The sequence below is a fragment of the Octodon degus genome, unplaced genomic scaffold (genome assembly GCF_000260255.1).
Source record: "Octodon degus isolate 3935 unplaced genomic scaffold, OctDeg1.0 scaffold00087, whole genome shotgun sequence".
In the NCBI taxonomy this organism is placed as follows: Eukaryota; Metazoa; Chordata; class Mammalia; order Rodentia; family Octodontidae; genus Octodon; species Octodon degus.
This window is the reverse complement of record NW_004524663.1, coordinates 1,055,574-1,074,134: the sequence shown is the minus strand read 5'-3', so window position 1 is coordinate 1,074,134 and position 18,561 is coordinate 1,055,574. Positions and strand designations below refer to the sequence as shown.

Below are 18,561 nucleotides of genomic sequence, written 5' to 3'. Positions count from 1 at the left end.
AATATTTTCTCTAGACCTCTGAGGTATATTGATGATATTTTGATAGGGATTGCATTATGTCTGTATAGCAATTTTGGGACCAAAACCATTTTCATAATGTTGGTTCTTCCTATCCAGGAGCCAGGATTATCTTTCCATTTTCTGAAATCCTATTTAATTTCTTTTTTTCTCAGAATATTATAATTTTTATTGTATAGATCTTTTACTTATTTTCCTTTTTTTTTTAATTTTAGGGAAGGGTCTACAGGGTGTTCAGGGTCTCATTACTAGATTGGACTCATAGTGATCCACTTGTTTACAGCCTGCCAGGAGCGGGGATTACAGGTGCATGCCATCACGCCCAGTCTCAGTTACCATCTCACAGTGCCCCGGGGGCAGGGCCTGCACAGCAGGCCAGGAGATCGAACCCCTGGCCCCTACATCTTCTTGCAGGTGCTTTAATCTGCTGAGCTATTTTCTGTTTTATTACTTTTATTTAGAGACAAACAGCAATGAGACAGTTTCAAAACCAATTAGTAGGACAGCTTCAATAATTAATACATTGCATATTGTTGTCTTCATAGTGGTTCTTCATAGTACAAAATGCAGACATCATATCCTGCCCAAATACTATTAGTACAAATCTTTCTTCTCATTGAATTAAGAGAAAGTAGCTGTATACCTATCCTAACTATTTTGTATATACAGATACAAAATAGCCCTCCATTTATATCCCCTTTTTTTGTTTAGTTTTGTCAGAGATGGGTATTTCATTGCCATTTAAATATTGTAGGTATGTGAATTCAGCAAAATAATCCAATATAGTCCTATAGTCCATACTAGTAGTGGATCATCCATAGGACTGGCAATGTCAGAAGTTGTTGACTTGAGTCTTTTACGGCTCAGTCTGTTAATATGGCTTTACTTTTTATACTTCATTTTTATATGTTTCTGATGGATGATTAAGACCAAGATAAAGCAAAACCTATATAACAAGAAATGTAACTTTTGTATCTGCCAAGTTCAATCAAATCTCCTCAGGATTTACCCTGAAACCCTGTACCGCAGTTTGTAGATCCTTTGTCAGTGTCATCCATGTGGATGAGTCATGGCCATTACTTGACCCATTTGCTCTCTGTGAAAGTCTGAGAGAATGTTTTCTCTCCCTGTGACTCTCCTTAGGCACACTCTGCATCATCAGTCACTTTCCTCTGTGGCCCCATAATCTCCTTGATCAGTAAATTTGGGACACTATTGAGTTACAGGATGTTATAGTACAGGTTTTCCTATGTCCTGAATCCTCACTACGTACTGCTTGTCATGTCATACCAATTACTGCATACTGTCTCTCAAGTAAATGTTTGTTTAGAAAAAAGGTAATAAATCAAAATAAGACACAAGAAAATAATGTCATGGGACTGTCCTGCTATAATGCTGTATGTGGTTAGATTGCTAAATTTCGGTGTGAAAATATGTAATTTATTCCTATTTTTTAAAGTATATTCTTTTCTTCACATTCTGTAGTGATTTAAAGTTTAACATGTCAATACTTGATGGAAAATACCTGTTCCATTTTATGTGTAAGACATTTGATATTCAACTGCCTATGTTATAGGGTAATAATATCATTAAGCTTCTCTTTGGGATGGTTAACAACTGAAGTTTGCACACCAAAAATTAGAGAAAAAGAAGGGCTGCAAGGACAGCTAACACTTTGGCCCTGAGCACTTACGCTGCTGAGCTATTTGGCTGGCCCTGTTTACTTTCTTTGTTAGATTAATTCCTAAATATTTCATTTTTGGGATGCTTTTAAGAAGGGTATTAGTTCTCTAATTTCTCTCTCAGTGAGTTTGTTATGTCTTACCAATTAGTATGCGCTCTTTAAAATAAAAGAGGACAAGAAAAAAATTAAGGTTTTTTGAAAGTAAGTGTTAAGGTTTAATTAGTTGACCAGTCTTGCATACCTATTGATCTGAATAACAGATTTGACAATGAAAATATGTAATACAACAGCCATTGTTAAATTTTTATTGTTTTGAAATTCTCTACCATATGTGTTGTTACTTTGTTTCTGTCTTTTTTTGGTACTTTTACTCTTTAAATTAAAAATAAGGAAACAGAATAAAAGTTAAAAAAAGAGTAAAATAAAAATAATCAATTGTTTTAACAGGTATAGATGATCTTTGTCTTTTGATGGAGCTAGAAATTGAATTCAGGGTGCTGAGCATGTGCTGTATCAGCCAGCTCTCAGATACAGATCTTTTCGCATAAGCTGTAATAGATTGTCATTCAAATTATATGTGTGCCAATTCATTAGATGAATGTGTTATCTAAGTATCACAAGCATGTACTAAAACATACAAGTAGAAAATAATGAGTTAAAAAGAATTTGTATGCAAGAAGGTTTTCATAATATTTCCTTTTTGTCTATTTTCATATTTATAGATTTCATAATGATGTCAGTTCTCTTATTCCTAATACTGGTAAATTATGTCTTTTGTGTTTTCCTGATCAATCTTGGTAGGGTTTTATTACTGTTGCTGATCTTCCTTTTCAAAGAACCTGCTTTTCATTTTGTTGATGTTTTTCTATTTTTGCTGATCTTCTCAACCTGCTTTTCATTTCACTGATGTTTTTCTATTTTCTGTTGTCTGTTTTATGAATTTCTACCCCCACCCCAGTACTACCCCACATCTTACGTACCCTCATCCTGCACTGAGGATTGAAGGAAGCTGGGACCTTGCACATGGTAGAGAAGTTTTCTGCCCCTGAGCCTTGACTGCTGCCTTAACTTGCACTTTTCCTGCTTGCTTCCCAGAGTGCTGGGTAATGGGTACATGCCACCTTATATAGGTCAGCTTTTCTAAAAAAACAACTCCCCCCAACCCCACTGGTCTTTTTGAGACAGGGTTTAGCTAGTTGAGGTTGACCTTGAGCTCACCTCATGTTTTCATACTTTTCAGAAGAGTCTACAAGGTGTTTAGGGTATCACTACTAGATTGGACTTGTAGTAATCAACCAGTTTACAGCCTCAGAAGAGCTGGGATTGCAGGTGTGTGCCACCATGCCCAGTCTCAATTGCCATCTCAGCGCGCCCTGGGTAGAGCCGGCAGGGGCTCAGCAGGCCCGGGGATCCAACCCTTGGCCCGTGAGCCTACTTACAGGCGCTTTAATCCACTGAGCTATTTGGCTGGCCCCCAAGCTCACTTTATAGCCCAGGCTGGTCTAAAACTTGCAATGATCCTCTTGCCTCAGCCACCCGAGTCCTGGGAGTATAAGCATGTGCCACCATGCCTGGCTCAAAAATTAATTTTAGAAAAATTAGTTTGGGATTGAAGCCAGGGTCTCTCCTGTGCTCAGGTCCACTTGTTAGCATCCCCAGACCCTGTTTTACTTTCCTAACGTGGCAGGTAAAGTCTTAGGTTTGAAAGCCTCTTTCTACTGCTCTGGTGGCATCCAACAAATCTGTGTTGAATTTTCATTTTCATTCCGTTCAAAATACTTATAATTTTTACTTTCAAATCTTCTTTGACCCATTTGTTATTGAGAAGTAGGTGACTTGTTCTAGATATTTGAGAGGGATTTTCTAGAAATCTTTTTTATGATTTCCACAGATTCAGTGCCATTGTGGTCAGAGGCATACTTTGTATGACTCAAATCCTTTTAAACGTACCAACACATGTTTCCCTGGCTCAGTGTACTGTGTCTGGATAAGTGTCCTGCGTGTGCTTCAGCGAGTGTGGAACCTGAAGTCTTTGCCTGGATAGTTAGATCTCAGGTCAAGTTGGTTGGTAGTGGATTTGCTTTTTTTGGTTTTGTTTTGCAGTGACATCTTTTCTCTGAAAGCTTCCAAAATTTCTGTTAGGGTTCTGGTGTTCCACAATGTGATGAAGATGTGTTGGGAAAGCTTTCTTTCTGATTTTCTGACATGATCTCTGAGGCTGGCAAAAGGCTAGCAGATATTGGCCATGGGTACTTGATTTCTGCTTCAACCAAAGTCGTTCTTTTAAACATCATTTAAACTGACACATAACTGTCCTATTTATGGGGTAGGGTGTGATAATTTGATATGCACATTCAACGTATAAGCAAAGGAGATTTTCTTTGGGATTTGAGAGCTAATTTTGGTCTCCCACAGTTCAGAACATTTACTACAAAGAGGCAGAAAACATAAATCTTATGGAACATTCTAATTCATCAGATGCTTGTTGCACTCTGAAAGTTGAAGGAGTCAAATCAAGAGATACTCCAGCCCAGCCACAGCGGTAAGACCATTTGGGTGCTCAGATGTTGTGTATATAATAATGATGTTTAAAACTCAGTAACTTGATGTATGTGCTGAAGCAAAGCAATCTGATGAATATTGTGATGTTGTAAATGCTTTCTGATGCTTCAACAAAAATGGCCTCAGTGGAGCAGACCTTCCTGCCGGTCCAGACTGAGAGTGCTTCGGAGCCGTGGGCTGTGCACTGACGTTATAGCTAAGGGTCCAGAAGTAAGGGCAAGTGCACTGCAGGGTCCCGATTCAAATCCTAATCAGTCTGGTATAATTTTCACATCTTCCTAGTGCCAGATCTCTTTGTTCTTAGGTTTACTTTTTTTTTTTGAGACAGGGTCTCGCTATGCAGTTCAGGCTGGTCTTGTGCCCAGTTTGTTTGTTTGTTTGTTTGTTTGTTTGTTTATTTATTTATTTATTTTTGTGGAACCGGGGATTGAACTCAGGCCCTTGAGCTTGCCAGGCAAGCACTTACTCTACTGAGCCATCTCCCCGGCCCCATTGTGCCCAGTTTTGTAGCTCTGGAACTCAGTGATGCTCTTGTCTCAGTCTCAGTCCCATCTAGTGCTGGCATTACAAGTGTGTGCCACCACGCCCAGTTCTTCTTCTTCTTTTTTTTTTTTTTGAGATGAGATCTTGTTTTGCTTCCTAGGGTGGCTTTAAATTCCTCTTTTCGAGTTTCCTGAGTAGGTAGGACTGCAGGCCCTCACCATTTTGCCTGGTTTTCAGTATTAAGCTTTCTCATAGTTAATTTGTGTAGTCTTTTTCTTTCCTTTTACTTTCAACCTACATTTGCCTTTTATTTATTATTATTTTTGTGTGCTGGAGATTGAATCTAAGACCTCATGCATGCTAATCACACACTACCATTGAGTTACACACCAGTCCTGCCTTTGATTTTGTTGTTGTTGTTGAGACAGGATCTTGCTGTGTAGTTCAAACTAGTCTTAAATTCGCTATATAGATAGCCCAGGCTCCTCCTGCCTCAGGCCACCCCCCTCTCCCGAGCAGGGATTACTGCTGTGTGCCACCGTGCCCTGTATGACTACTGATTGTCTTGTAAGTGCGAGTACTGGGGTTATAGGCATGAATCACCATATCTGGCCAATATAACGCCTTCTGCACCTGTACTACACATGTTTTTATTATTTATTTATTTATTTATTTAATTTATTTGATGCAAGGTCTCACTACATAGCTTGAACTCCTGTCTTAGCCTGCCCAGTGCTAGGAATAGAGGCATGTGCTACTGCACCCAGTTTTAGGGCTGGCAGGGCATGGCATGCTGCACCAAGGATCGAACCTGAGCCCTTGTGCTTGCCAAGCAGGTGCTTAGACCTCTGCACTATCTGTCCAGCCTACATGCATGTTTTTTAATGAATGTTTTCTCTAAGAGGTTTAACTTTTGCACAGGTCTGCCTCACTGCACCAACTGTTTTCTTATTTGTGCTTTTAGATCACCTTTATTAAGGTCCAATTATCAGCAAGAGATAAATTTTTGGTACTGGGAATTCAACTGAGGACTTGCCAGGCAGGTGCCATGCTGCTGAGTTATATCTCTGGCCCAAAGAGATTAGATTTTGAGAGTGTAGATATTAACTACATTTTTAAAAGCTTTTAAAAATGTTTATTAGTACATGTTTGCAGCACACAGTGATTGTATTCACCATGGGGAGTTGGTGCATGTGCATACTGCAGCTCAATTCTCTTTATCTTCCCCGGCTAAATTTTTTGTAGCTCTTTGTAGTCTGACATACTTTTGCATTTCTGAAGAAGTTTGCACATTTATAGTAGATGTGTTTATTATTGCTAAAAATTTTATTAGAGTCTCTACCCTAGGATATCTCTTAGAGTCCTGGCTCAGAAAGATTTGAAGAGGAAAGAAAAACACCCTGTTCCCAAGAAAGCAAAGAGATGTGCCACTTCTGTAATCAGTGAAGTTCCACCTTACAAAAAAATGAAAGTGTAAGTAGACACAACTTATTTTTTTGAGACAGGGTTTTACCTTGTAGCCCTGGCTGGCCTTGAGCTCAAGCCAATCCTCTTGCTCAGCCTCCTAAGTACTGGGATTATGTGTGCACTACCCTACCCACATAATGAACACACTTCCTATTGCCAAGGGCGGACACTCTGGCTTTGTATATCCCCTGTAAGTTAAATTTCTTTCCTGAATTTAAACTTGTGAGTGAACTAAGTAGAATTATAAGTGGGTACATCTTCAGTCTGGGGCACCTGGGGCTTGGGAAATTCCTTAAGCTGTGACTATGGAGAGTAGAATTGTTACCTGTATTGTGGAGGGTGACTCACCTTAGTTGACACAGGTTTTACCCGTGTACTTCTGTGGCTAAGGACAAGGTAAATATATGGCACTTAAGTACTTGTCGCTCAAGATGGCTAAGCTATTGCTTTTCTTTTTCTTTTTTTAATGTATTTAGTACAGGGTCTACAGGGTCTCATTACATAGATTGGACTTGTAGTGATTCTCTATTTTCAGCCTCCCAAGCACTGGGATTACAGGTGTGCTACCATGCCCAGTCTCAATGACAGTCTCAGCGTGCCCCAGGTGTGGGGCCAGCACTGCACTGCATGCTTTTCTTTTTCTGTTACCAGGGATCAAACTCGGGACCTTGTGCGTGATAGGCAGGTGCTTATGCTGTTGAGCTGTCTCCCTGCCCCCCCTCCTTTTTCCATTTCCTTTTAGTGAGTTCTTTCTTTCCTTCTTTAAGTGGTCTTAGTGATATTCTTCCCACAAGAATGGCTGCTGTGTATTGAATTTAAACGTAGGTCAAGCACTTCAGAACTGTGTAGGGGCCAGAGAGATAGCTCAGTAGAATGGCCTGAGTTCAATCCCCAATTCTGAAAAAACAAACAAACAAACAAACAAAAAAAAAAAACAAAAAACTGTGTCATCTCAGTCATAAATATTCTGTAAGCAAAAATTTTCTATTCCTGAACTTTCTTTCTTTTTGGTACTGGGGATTGAACTCAGGACCTTGTGTTTGCCAGGCAGGCACGATTCCTCAACTTTCAGTGGAGAAAATAGACTAAGGTTAGTTTTCTCAAGTCTGTATGGGCAGAACAAGAAAGGCAGAATTGGTATCTGACACCCACATCTGTTTTCTGTTACACCTTGTTTTCACTGTTGTTGCATTTCTTGTAACTATTTCCCCCATTCTTATTTGTTGTTCCCCATCCTTGCCTGCTCTGGGGTGCTGGGGATCAAACCCAGGGCTTGTACTCGCTGGTCAAGTTCTCACTGCGGAACCACAGCCCAGCTTTACTTTTCCCAGTTCCCTTCCCTGTTCTTGCCCATTTTCTTCTCTGTTAGGCAGGGAAGTCAAGGATAGCTGGTTGGACTGGCGTTTCTGAGCCCTAGCTTTCAGGGCAATTTTCTGACTGGGTCTTATTTGGGGGAAACAGTGTAGTAGCCTCTTTCTTGTCATTGTTTAGAACATGTGGTGTTTGTCTTCCTGAGTTTGACTTATTTTGCTCAATACTGATGGTCTCCAAATCCCTACTATTTGTTTTGATTATTTTTTGAGCCACGGCCTTGCGTTTTAATTCAGGCTGGGTTGTCCCTGAATTTACCATGTAGCCCATCTGGCCTTGAACTCAAGGAGACCCTCCAGTCTCAGTCTGCCAAGTGATGGGCCTATAGGCATATGCCACCACCCAGCCATCCATTTCTCTGCAAATGACTCTTTTTTATGGCTGAATAATACTGCACTGTGTGTATATGCACATTTTCTTTATTCATTGCTGTTGGATACCTAGGATGATCACATGTCTTCTTGTACCTCAGGAAACATGGTCATGTGGGCATCCCTATAGTATCCTAACCTGAATCACTTCAGGTATAAAGCAAGGAGTGTTATATCTCCAGTAAATGGTAGCTATAGTTTCAGTTTGGAGGGAGTCTCCATATTCTATAGTGTCTATACTAAATTTTCATTTCCACCAGCAGGGTAGAAGGTTCCTCTTCGTGCTCCCATCCTTGATAGCACTTGATGTTTTTTGTGTTTTGGTTGTTTTTGAGACAGGATCTCACTGTGTACTTGAAGCTAGCCTGGAACTCCGCCTGGGAGTGGGGGGGATTATAGGCTGCGCCACCACTCCCACCACTCCACCTGCTAACAACCCTCTGACTTCTATTTATTTTTTTTTAAACTTTTTTTTTTTTTTTTTTTTTGGTGGAATGGGGGATTGAACTCAGGCCCTTGCGCTTGACAGGGAAGCGCTTATTCCACTGAGCCATCTCCCTGGCCCAGCCTTCTGACTTCGGACTGGAATAACATGGACTGCACTTTTGTTTTGGGGAGGAGGCATTTCCTCACTGGACTGTGTTCAGGCTGTCTCCTTTATTCTCTTCATAGGGGTAAAGACAACGCTCTGCTGCCTAATTTCACTGTGTATGATGGATCATCTCAATGATTGTTAGTTTTTGTTTTTGCTCCAGTTTGTTGCTTATTAGTTTTCTTTTTTATATTTTTAGGAAGAGTCTACAGGGTGTACAGGGTCTTACTACTACATCAGACTTGTAGTGATCTGCCTGTTTACAGTCTCCTAAGAGCTGGGATTAGAGGCGTGCACCACCACTCCCAGTCTCAAATAAGTGGTTTTGTTTGTTTGTGGTACCAGAGATTGAACTGAGGCCTTTGCACTTGCCAGGCAAGCATTTATTCTGCTGAGCTATCTCCCCAGCTATTTATCATTTAAGTTTGTTTTGTAGTTATTTAAACTTCCACCTTGCAGGTGCACATTCAAAGCACCAGCAGTAGATCCCAGAATTGAAGGTGGGCCTGTCTTGCTGAAGAGACCACCTGTGAAACCACCCACCCAGCCTCTTGGCATTGATTCGGATATTGAGAAAATCATCCAGGAGCAGGGGTCAGAGAAGAAATCGGAAGATGAACACTTTGAATTTCAGGCCAGACCTTGCCTGCCTGAGGCTTCGGGAGGAGCTGTGGTAAGAGCAGCTGCGGCTGCGTGTGTTGGTGGAAGCCCCCCGCCCCTCCCCCCACTGTCCTGCACAGTGGGAACCTAGGAGCAGGGCGTCCTCATGTGAGGAGGTCGAGATGATGAAATACCATGTACAGAAGTGTCTCTGTGCTTAGGACTTCAAGTCCAGTGATGGAGACAGCATGATGTAAACAGTATGAGATAGCCAGAAGCATTTTGAGAGAGCTGCCTGTTTAAAGTGCTTTACAAATTCAGAGGAAAAAGATTTCTTCCAGGTAGAAGGTTTGTGGAGGAGGCAGCATTTGCTCTGAGCTGTGGCAGTTTAGTTGTCCTCTTGTGTTGCTGTTGTCCTGATAACTGACACTTGTACTCTGTATCAGCACTGCTTTATGCCCTTTCCCTGTGTAGTCACCCACCTGCATCTGAGGGACTGGTGACAGGTCCCCCATGGGCGCCACAGGCCCACACTCACATAAGATGTTACACATGTTTTCATATGAGCTATGCAGTTGTCATTGGCTTTATTTTTGTGAGATGCTCAGGGTGGCCTCAAGCACCTAGGATCGTATGCTCCTCTGCAGAAGCCTCCTGAGTGGCTGTGGCTTGTGTCCACGCTGTGACACTCAGCCTACTGTTCTCTTCTGCTTGTTTTAGTCAGCTGTGGTTTTTGGTGAAACCACATTATATTACCTCTGACCAGATACCTAGTTTTGCATACCCTGTGTCCTTAGCAGTAAGTCACAGTTATAGTTCCCAGGCCTTACAAAATTCGTGATTATGTCTAGAAATTTTTCTTTCCCCATATCCTCTTTCAGTTGAAAGCTTTCTTAAAATGATACCTCTTGGGGGTCTGGCCCTAGCTCAGGCCTTTAAGTGGCTGCTTCCACAAAGCTGTCAGCCTCAGATTGCTGGAGTTCGAACCTCACAACTCTCCCGCTGGTCAAAAGTGCCCTGAAGGCATTCGAGGAACCAAAAAAAAAAAAAAAAGATACCTCTCTTCTGTCCACAATGCTTCTCCTGCCTTTTTTTTTTTTTGTTCTGAAGTACAGGTTTTTTTTGTTTTTGTATTTTGTTTTTTTCACTTTATTTTTTTTGTGTTTTTTTTTGACATCAGTTATTTTTATTTTAAAGAAAAAAAGTAAAAACAATGGTACAAAATCTCAAAACAAGATTTTAAGAGAGTAACAATGGTTAGTACATTGTGTATTGTTACTGCCAAAGTAATTTCTCATATTACAAGATAATAGGCAAGAAATAATAAACAACATAGGTACAAACCTCTTTTTTTTTTTAAGTCAACAGAAAATGGAAATATACTTTAAATGTTTCAAAACAATTGAACTAAGAAAAGGTTTTCATGATAACAAAGAAGTACTAAGAGTAAAACATAAGATAAATACTGGAATGGCAAGTAAATGACCAGCATGAAGTATAGGTTTGACAAACCAAATCCTGTTAACAACACACTTGAAGAACCTCCCCCACCCCCACACCTGTGTGATTGCTCTCTAAGAGTTGAGCTGTTGCTATCTTTGTCATTGTATCCTTAATGAATAAGGTTCTGAGTATGATAGGGCAAAAGTAGGTTCTATGGAATCCTTAGGTTCTGGAGCCAGAAAGCAGGCACATATTTTTAGATACCCATCTACCCCATCTAGCCATTCATCCATCCATCCATTACACTACTGGGAAGTAAACCCAGGGCCTTCTGCCAATACCTCTGTATGTTCATTTTAGTTTTTTATTGGTGCTGGAGGAAGTTTTCTGTTTGTTTTTGCCCTAGATACAGGGTCTCATTTTGTAGTTCAGGTGGCCTTGAACTCACAGCAGCCCTCTTGCCATAGCCTCCTGACTGCTGGCAATACAGGCATGTGCCACTATGCCCAGCCTTGTGTTTACCCTATCTCAAAAAGACAAAAAACAGGAGGGGACAAAGCAGAGAAAAAATGTTTTTGAAAGCAAGGTGCCAGATGACTGCTGGCTGCCATGCACTTCAATGGTAAAGTTCTGGTTCAGCACGTAGGAGGCCCTGGGCTGAATCCACAGCACCAAAACACAGTGACTCCAAATGATTGTTACAAAAGTCTTAAACGAGTTCTTTTCTCTGAGTCATAGTTTTCCTGTATATAAAATATATATTATAAAACTACTGCTTCTCCTCCTTGTGCCTTCTGTCCACCTACCTACCCCACCCACTTCTGACCACATGTCCCTTCTTCACAGCATTGTACCGCAATCTCTCGAATAGCTTTTAGCGGCAAGGTTAGAAAGTATTTACTTCCTCATTGTTTTCCCACTGGAATGTGGAATTCCCTGAGGACATGGCCCTGTGTATATGCACTGCTCACTCTATGTCCCCAGCACCTTGCACAGTGAACCCTCGGCACTGACACCCAGTCTGGGATGGCACAGTGACGGTGCACACTGACACACACCAGCATGTGTTTCTAGCTTATTAGGCCCCGGGAATTGAGATGTGGGACAGACATAACCCTGGTCCTCACAGCTCACGCAGCTGGTATTGCAGACTGTCAGCACACCTGTGCAGCAGTGACAACCAGCGCGTGTGTAGTTACTCTCCGGTCTTCCTGTGGTACTGTGGAGAAGACAAGGCAGCCTCTGGGCCTCGTAGGAGCTCCTGAGACTTAGGATACCATGATGAGAAGCTTCTCTTTCTGGAGCCTGATTTCCTTTTCTGATTTCAGGCTGAGGCCTCAGTGGGCTGGATTACAGTGGGACTGGGGTGCATCATCTGCCGCAGCGATAATTATTAGGCATACTTTCTCTTGACCTAGGTTAATTCTGAGAGTCGGTCCACTCACAGACACCTCCTTCATGGTTTGCTTACTAGAGATTTATAAAAATATTTTAACTAAAACTTCCAAGTAGTAAAAGATAGAGGCAGAAACAATTTTGTTACATTAAAGGTAAAGACTGCACAATTGTCTTACACATGGTCCGAAAAGTAGCTTTGAAAGGCACCTCAGGAAAGACATTCCATACATGTTTTGAGCAGTTGCAGCATTGCTGGGATTAAGAATCCCTGAAGAGTGTCCTCTGAGAGTCCAGGGTATAAATTCTGATGTGTTGGTTCATCCTGCATTTGTTTAATAGACAGAGCCTTACACTTGCCAAGGTCTGTGTTCAGCGCTTGGGATAAAATAGTGCCCATCCTTGAAGAACTCGTAAGCTAGGAAGGGGAGGTGAATGTCTAAGTGAGTATAGTGAAGTTTTATATATGCACAGTCAGCCCACCCTACATTTGCAGATTCTTCATGGGCAGATTTAACTGGCTGTGCACAGAAATGTTTGTGGGGAAAAAATACATTGGTACTGAACATGTAGACTTTTTCTTGTCATGATTCCCAAAATAATACAGTATAAGTACATGAATGTTTATAGTGTATTAGTTACTGTAAGAACCTAGATTGGCTGAGGGTGGTGGTGGATGCCTATAATCCTAGCACTTGGAAGGCCGAGGCAGGAGGATCACAGCAGTTTGAGGCCAAGCCTGGGTTACAGCGTGAGTTCTAGACCAGCCAGAACTGCATAGCAAAACCCTATCACAAAAACAGAGAGGAAAAGGAAAAGAGCCTAGAGATGACTTAAGTCTGCAGGGCAGATGTGGGCGGGTTGTATGCAACCAACACCCCATTTTATGGAAGGGATTTGAACATCTGTGGGTGTTGGTATCCATGCGGAACCACCTCTGTGTGTCAGGAGTGGTAAGGTCCATTGTCATGATGCATGAGCTCCTCTTGGAGAGGAGAGGGCATTGGGAAGTCTAATTGAGCTGTGTTGCCCTGCAGGATATTCCTGAAAAGAAAGTCCTTCCACTCACCGTCCCCAAGGCTCCAGGCTTTGCACGGAGGAAAAGGAGGAAAAGGAGGAACAGAATCCACTTGCCCACCAAAGCAGATGAGGTGAGTTCCATTTCCTTTTTTTTTTTTTTTTTTTGTATTAGTATAGGGCCTACAGGGTCTATAGGGTCTCACTACATAGATCAGACTCCTAGTAATTCTCCTGTTTCCAGCCTCCCAAGTGCTGGGATTACAGGCACACGCTACCACGTCCAGTCTCAATCACCATTTCAGTGTGCCCCAGGGTCGGGGCCAGCATCGCATGCTGGGCATCGGACCCTGGCTGCTGCGCTTTGCCTAAGCAGGTACTTTAGTCCATTGAGCTATCTGGCCAACCCTTCCATTTCTTTCTAAGGAGGTCTCCTCCTCCCCTCTTGCTCCTTTCCTTCCCTGGCCCCGATCTTTAATGAACCCCAAGGTCTCATGCATGCTAAGCAAAAATTCTGCCACCATGCTCCCCCTACTCCTCAAGCCTTACCATTTCTTAAACTTAATGGAGGTCAAAGACAACAGCTCTTTCTGGTATTATCTTTAAGAATAACATAAACATCTGATCATCAATTTTGCTACTCTGAGAACAAAGTAGTTGATAAGGTGCAAATCTTCTTGATAGGGGCCAGGGAGATGGTTCAGTGGAATAAGCACTTCCCTGGCAAGAGCAAAGGCCTGAGTTCAATCCCTGGTTCTGCCAAAAAAAAAAAAAAAAAAAAAAAAAAATCTTCTGGATCTCAGTAATAACCATTTACAGTTTATAGAAGGAGTGTGGAAGATTTCGGCATTGAAGGTTGTCTGTTTTGTAGCATTGAAATCAGCCTGTCTTTGACAGTAAGTTGCAAAGCCCTGTACTTTATTTTGTCAGCGTTATTGTCACTATTCAGTATGGGACTTTTAAAATGAGTAGTTCTGGCTGCCTATGCTGTCGCCATTAATAGGATGTCAAAAGGATGGAAAGGTGCCTGTGTGGTGATGGCTCCTGGAACTGTAACTCAGACTGTCATTGATGTACTCACTTCGTATTCTACCTCCTATTTATAGATAAAAATCCCACAGTTAGGGTATATTTATAGCAGATCTCCAGCAAAGCCTTTTATAGGTTTGCTGGAAACTAAAATACACAGAGTATGTTACTAGTTTGAACAGAAACAGCTGACTGTCTTCTTCTGGGTTTGGCCACTGCTAACTCCAGTCATGGGTTACAGTGCAGTCTGGAGATGGGCCCAGGACGGAGTGAGGGTGTTTGTCTGGCTAGGCGTCTCCTCTAGTCATCATTTTATCTCTCTGCTGACTCACTTCATTAAGGTCTTCCAGGGTTTCTGTAAAAAACCTTAACTCTGTTGGTCCCTCATTAAAGGCTTCTCATTGCCCTCAGCCCTGTGGTGTGGCAGCTGATTCTGCCGTTGTCCTTGTTTGCTAAAAAGGAAACCAGACCTGCATCCGAGTGACATGTCTTGTGCAGCATCTGCTGATTGCATGGCTGCAGGAATAGGGGAGAGTGTGAGAAGTCTTATTTCTGAACTGGATTTCTGTCTTAGGAAGAGGATGAAGCAGCAGTGATGAGAGCTCGATCTGTGCCACATTATGGGGTGCCTTTTAAGCCCCGAATCCCTGAAGCAAGAACTGTAGAAATACACCCTTTCTCCTTTGATTGTCGGGACAAAGAACGCCAGTTACAGAAGGAGCAGAAAATAAGAGAGTTGCAGAAAGGGGAGGTAGTTGTTTCCATTTCTTCTAGTAGCATAACATTCTTTTATCCCTCCTGGGTAACCTTTCATGTAATACCTGACTAAAATTGCTCCTTCCTTTGAGCCTTCTAAGAATTGTTTAAGATATAAATAGGACAAATAATTCAAATCTTTTAGCTCAAAGAGGTCAGCTAACTTGCCTCTGATCACATTGCCGGTTGTCAGCCACATGGGGAGGAAAACCGAGTTTTCCTTTTAGGCCCCATTACTCTCTTCTGTTGGACTGCACTGGTTTGAACCCTGGTCACCCCTGTTTGTTCAGATTCACCCATGTATTCTGGAGCAACTGCTGCTTTCTGGCTGGGGAAGTATTTCTCTTAAGTCACATGTCTTGTTTGTTTTCATTAGGTACCCAAGTTTAAGGCCCGTCCCATACCTCATTTTGATTGCATTAACCTGCCAGAGAAGAAGATAAAGAATGTGACCCAAGTTGAGCCGTTTGACTTGGAGACTGACAAGATCGGTGCTAAGAGGGCTCAGGCATGGAAGCTCCAGGTGGGTGGAGGAAGAGCAGCCTTGAATGGTGGTGGCCCTGAAAGTCACCTGGAATGTGTCCTCAGTTATCTCAGTGTACCCTAAGTCAGGGCTCAGCACTTTGTTTTGGAAAGCACCAGATAGTAAATATTTTAGGTTTTCTGGTTACACATGGCCTCTGCCTCTGTCATATTCCTTGCATGTGTGTGTTTTCATCCCTTTAAAAAATGTATAAGCCATCCTTAGCTCCAGGGCTGGATGAGAACAGTTTTTTTTTTTTTTTTTTTTTCTTAATGGAACTGGGGATTGAACTCAGGCCCTCAGGCCCTTGCACTTGCCAGGCAAGCGCTTTATTCTACTGAGCTATCTCCCCAGCAGTTTTTTTGAAGTGACCACTTGGGAGACATAAAAACTGCAGCTCTTCATATCAGTCTCTCTAAAGATCTCATCCAAGCCGACTGGTAGACTAAATACTAGTAGTGTTTACTCTTTGTATTGGTGTTCTGGGAAGTAACAGGGCCGGAGAACAGGTTCTTACTATAGGAGGCTGTTTTCTCAGCATGGCATGGAATATACTTACTCTTTATAGCTACCAAGTAATTACAAGCAATTTCCCGGAGCCAGATGTAGTAGCACACACCCATAATCCCAGCACCTGGGGAAGCTGAGGCAGGAGGATTGCAAGCTTGAGTGCAACCTGAGTTACTTAGTAACTTGTCACAGAAAAAAGAGATCTGGGGATATAGTTCAGTTGTGGACTCAAGCCCTAGTACCACACAAATACAAACAAAGCCAGGTGATTGGCTATTGGTCAGTTTAATTGAGATCTAATTCTGTCCAACTGGAAAGCTTTCTTCAAATTTTTGTTGGTATTTTCATGTCATCACTTATTGTAGACTCTGTCCAAAAGGAGCTGTGGGCTAAGCCTTGCTTGTAGGAATTGCTCTGTGTCAGTTACCTTCCCACTGTGGGACACAGCATCCAGCACCCACTCGTTCAAGGAGGAGATGCTCACTTTGGCCCCCAGCTTTGGTGGACTTCGTCTGTGGCCAGCTCCTGGGCTCACATGGCTGGAAGAGCACAGTAAGGTTGCACACGTGCCAGCCAGGGGGCAGAGGGCAACAGCCTCCTTATAAATTTGAATTCCAGTTGTTTAAATCAATATAAAAAAAAATCCAAGATCTAAGTAAAGCTCATATTGTGCATTTGTTTGCTAAATCTCCAAGATTCTTTCATTCAGTAGACTTTGTATGGTATTTGCTGAACAAACTGCATCATGGAGGTTTTCCACTCTAGGCTTTGCTGACTGCATCCCCATGATGATGGTTAGTGTTTCTGGCTCCCATATTTCCTACAAATGAGCAGGCAGATTTGGAGGCTTGATTGAATCTTAGTTTTTATACTGGTTTGGTTTTTGGGATGGAAAAATGTTGGCGATAGTGCATGGTCATGGTCCCTAGTCACACACAGAGGCATAGAATGTGCAGTTGTTTATTTTTGTGATGGTTAACATGGGCCTTAACACACATCTTAGCTGGATGTGGCAGCACACAGCTGTAATGTGCTCTTGGGCAACTGAGGCAGGAGGACTGAGAGTTAGAAGCCAGCCTTGGCTACATAATGGCTCATATTTGGTCTGGATTGTACCAGATCCTGTTTCATAAAACAAAACAAAACAGAAAAATAATAGAGAAGCCAAGTCAGGAGGACACAAGCTCTACCCCAGCCTGGGCAACATAAGGAGACTGTGTCTCAACATTTAAAAAACGCTTATAAAATTTTAAAAAAGACTGGCCATGTGTAACTTAGTGTAGAGGCCTTTGGTTTGATGCCCCTGTCCTGGGGAGTGTATATGGGGTGTGTGTGTATATATATATGCATATATATGTGTGTGTGTGTGTGTGTGTGTGTGTGTGTGTGTGTATGAGGGGGTGGTTTGAAAATAGTTGCTAATTCTGTCTGGGTACAGATAATGCTGGGTGGGGGGCTAGCTACTCTTTATCATAAAGCATCTGCTATCTTTATTTACACAGCAGTTCAGAAGCGTTAGAACTGGAGTTAACTGCAGTAGTAGTGATGAGAGGTTGTAAACTCACCTGATAGACTTTCTTCCTAACAGCTGGAGGAAGAACTGAGACAGCAGAAAGCAGCAGCTTGCTTCAAGGCTCGTCCAAACACGGTCACCTCCCAAGAGCCCTTTGTTCCCAAGAAAGAAAAAAAATCAGTTTCTGGTAGTATTCTCTGCACTTCTGGGGATTGAGGCAGGACTGTGAGCCTCCCTGGGGAGTGCAGTCCTCAGTTGTTTCAGGACAATGTGGGTAGGTTGGAAGTGAGTGACTTTAGAGGACCAAGGCTTTTCTTTCCCCTAGATCCAGTCTTTTCTGTTGTTGACCTTAGTGACTGTGTCCATCTAGCAGGTGTGCTGTATCCAGATGGATGCAGCAGGAGCCTGGGTATAACCAGCTGCTCTTCCTCAGGGGTAATCAGCTCCCTCACCTGAAGAGCAAGTGACGAGGGGAGGCTGGGAGGGCTTTTTGGAGTTGTCCGTGCAGTGAGTAGCAAGTTTTAGATGTAGTACATATACACAGGACAGTGAGATAAAGGGTAGGATTCTTCATCATCTGCCTAAAAATCACTGTAGCTTTCAGCAAGCTACTTTACCTCTGGGTCTTGCTTTTCTTCCATTTACACTAAATTTTTCCAGGGGCCCTTCACCTGTTAAGATTCTGTGACCCCACCTTTTTTCTAATGGGTTTCCTCAGAGCTCTGCCTTTGTTACCTTCCATGGCTCTGCCATGTAGCTCAGTCCGGGGTGGGTGGAGCTTGGTAGTAGAATTACTGCTTGCATGCTAGTGTTTTCTGTTTCTCTACTCAGAGGGCCTTTCTGCTTCTCTAGTTCAGGAACCTTTCCAGTTGGCCACTGAGAAGAGAGCCAAGGAGCGACAGGAGTGGGAAAAAAGAATGGCAGAGTTGGAAGCCCAGAGAGCTCAGCGGCTGGAGGAGGCCAGGAAGCAGGAAGAGGAACAGAAGAAGGAGGAGCTGGCCAGGCTCCGGAAAGAGCTGGTAATGGGGCAGCACAAGCACTGACCGACCAGGGTGTTCGTTCTCGTTCTCGTTCTCTCTCTCTCTCTCGTTCTCTCTCTCTCTCTCTCTCTCTCTCTCTCTCTCTCTCTCTCTCTCTCTCTTTCTCTCTCTCTCATTTTTCTCACCATGTCTCATGCCAGACAGGATATGTAGTATCTTGCAAGGCAGTATCAAGTGAGTGGAGTAG

At 42.6% G+C, this 18,561-nt stretch overlaps 1 protein-coding gene and 1 non-coding gene across 2 annotated transcripts in view; both read left to right on the top strand.

Moving 5' to 3' along the window:
- The window catches only part of LOC101592834 (targeting protein for Xklp2-like), a 48,531-nt gene extending 30,154 nt beyond the window's left edge, over positions 1-18,377 (top strand). The window contains exons 4-11 of the mRNA XM_023721929.1: positions 4,118-4,244; positions 6,095-6,220; positions 9,008-9,221; positions 13,024-13,137; positions 14,607-14,783; positions 15,165-15,311; positions 17,410-17,521; positions 18,187-18,377. Of these exons, the coding sequence (XP_023577697.1) occupies positions 4,118-4,244; positions 6,095-6,220; positions 9,008-9,221; positions 13,024-13,137; positions 14,607-14,783; positions 15,165-15,311; positions 17,410-17,521; positions 18,187-18,377 (1,208 nt within the window). The remainder of the gene's footprint in view (positions 1-4,117; positions 4,245-6,094; positions 6,221-9,007; positions 9,222-13,023; positions 13,138-14,606; positions 14,784-15,164; positions 15,312-17,409; positions 17,522-18,186) is intronic.
- LOC111818333 lies at positions 4,309-4,371 on the top strand. The gene has a single exon (XR_002822354.1). It is a non-coding gene; the product is annotated as a small nucleolar RNA Z39 (small nucleolar RNA).
- Positions 18,378-18,561: the final 184 nt, after the last annotated feature.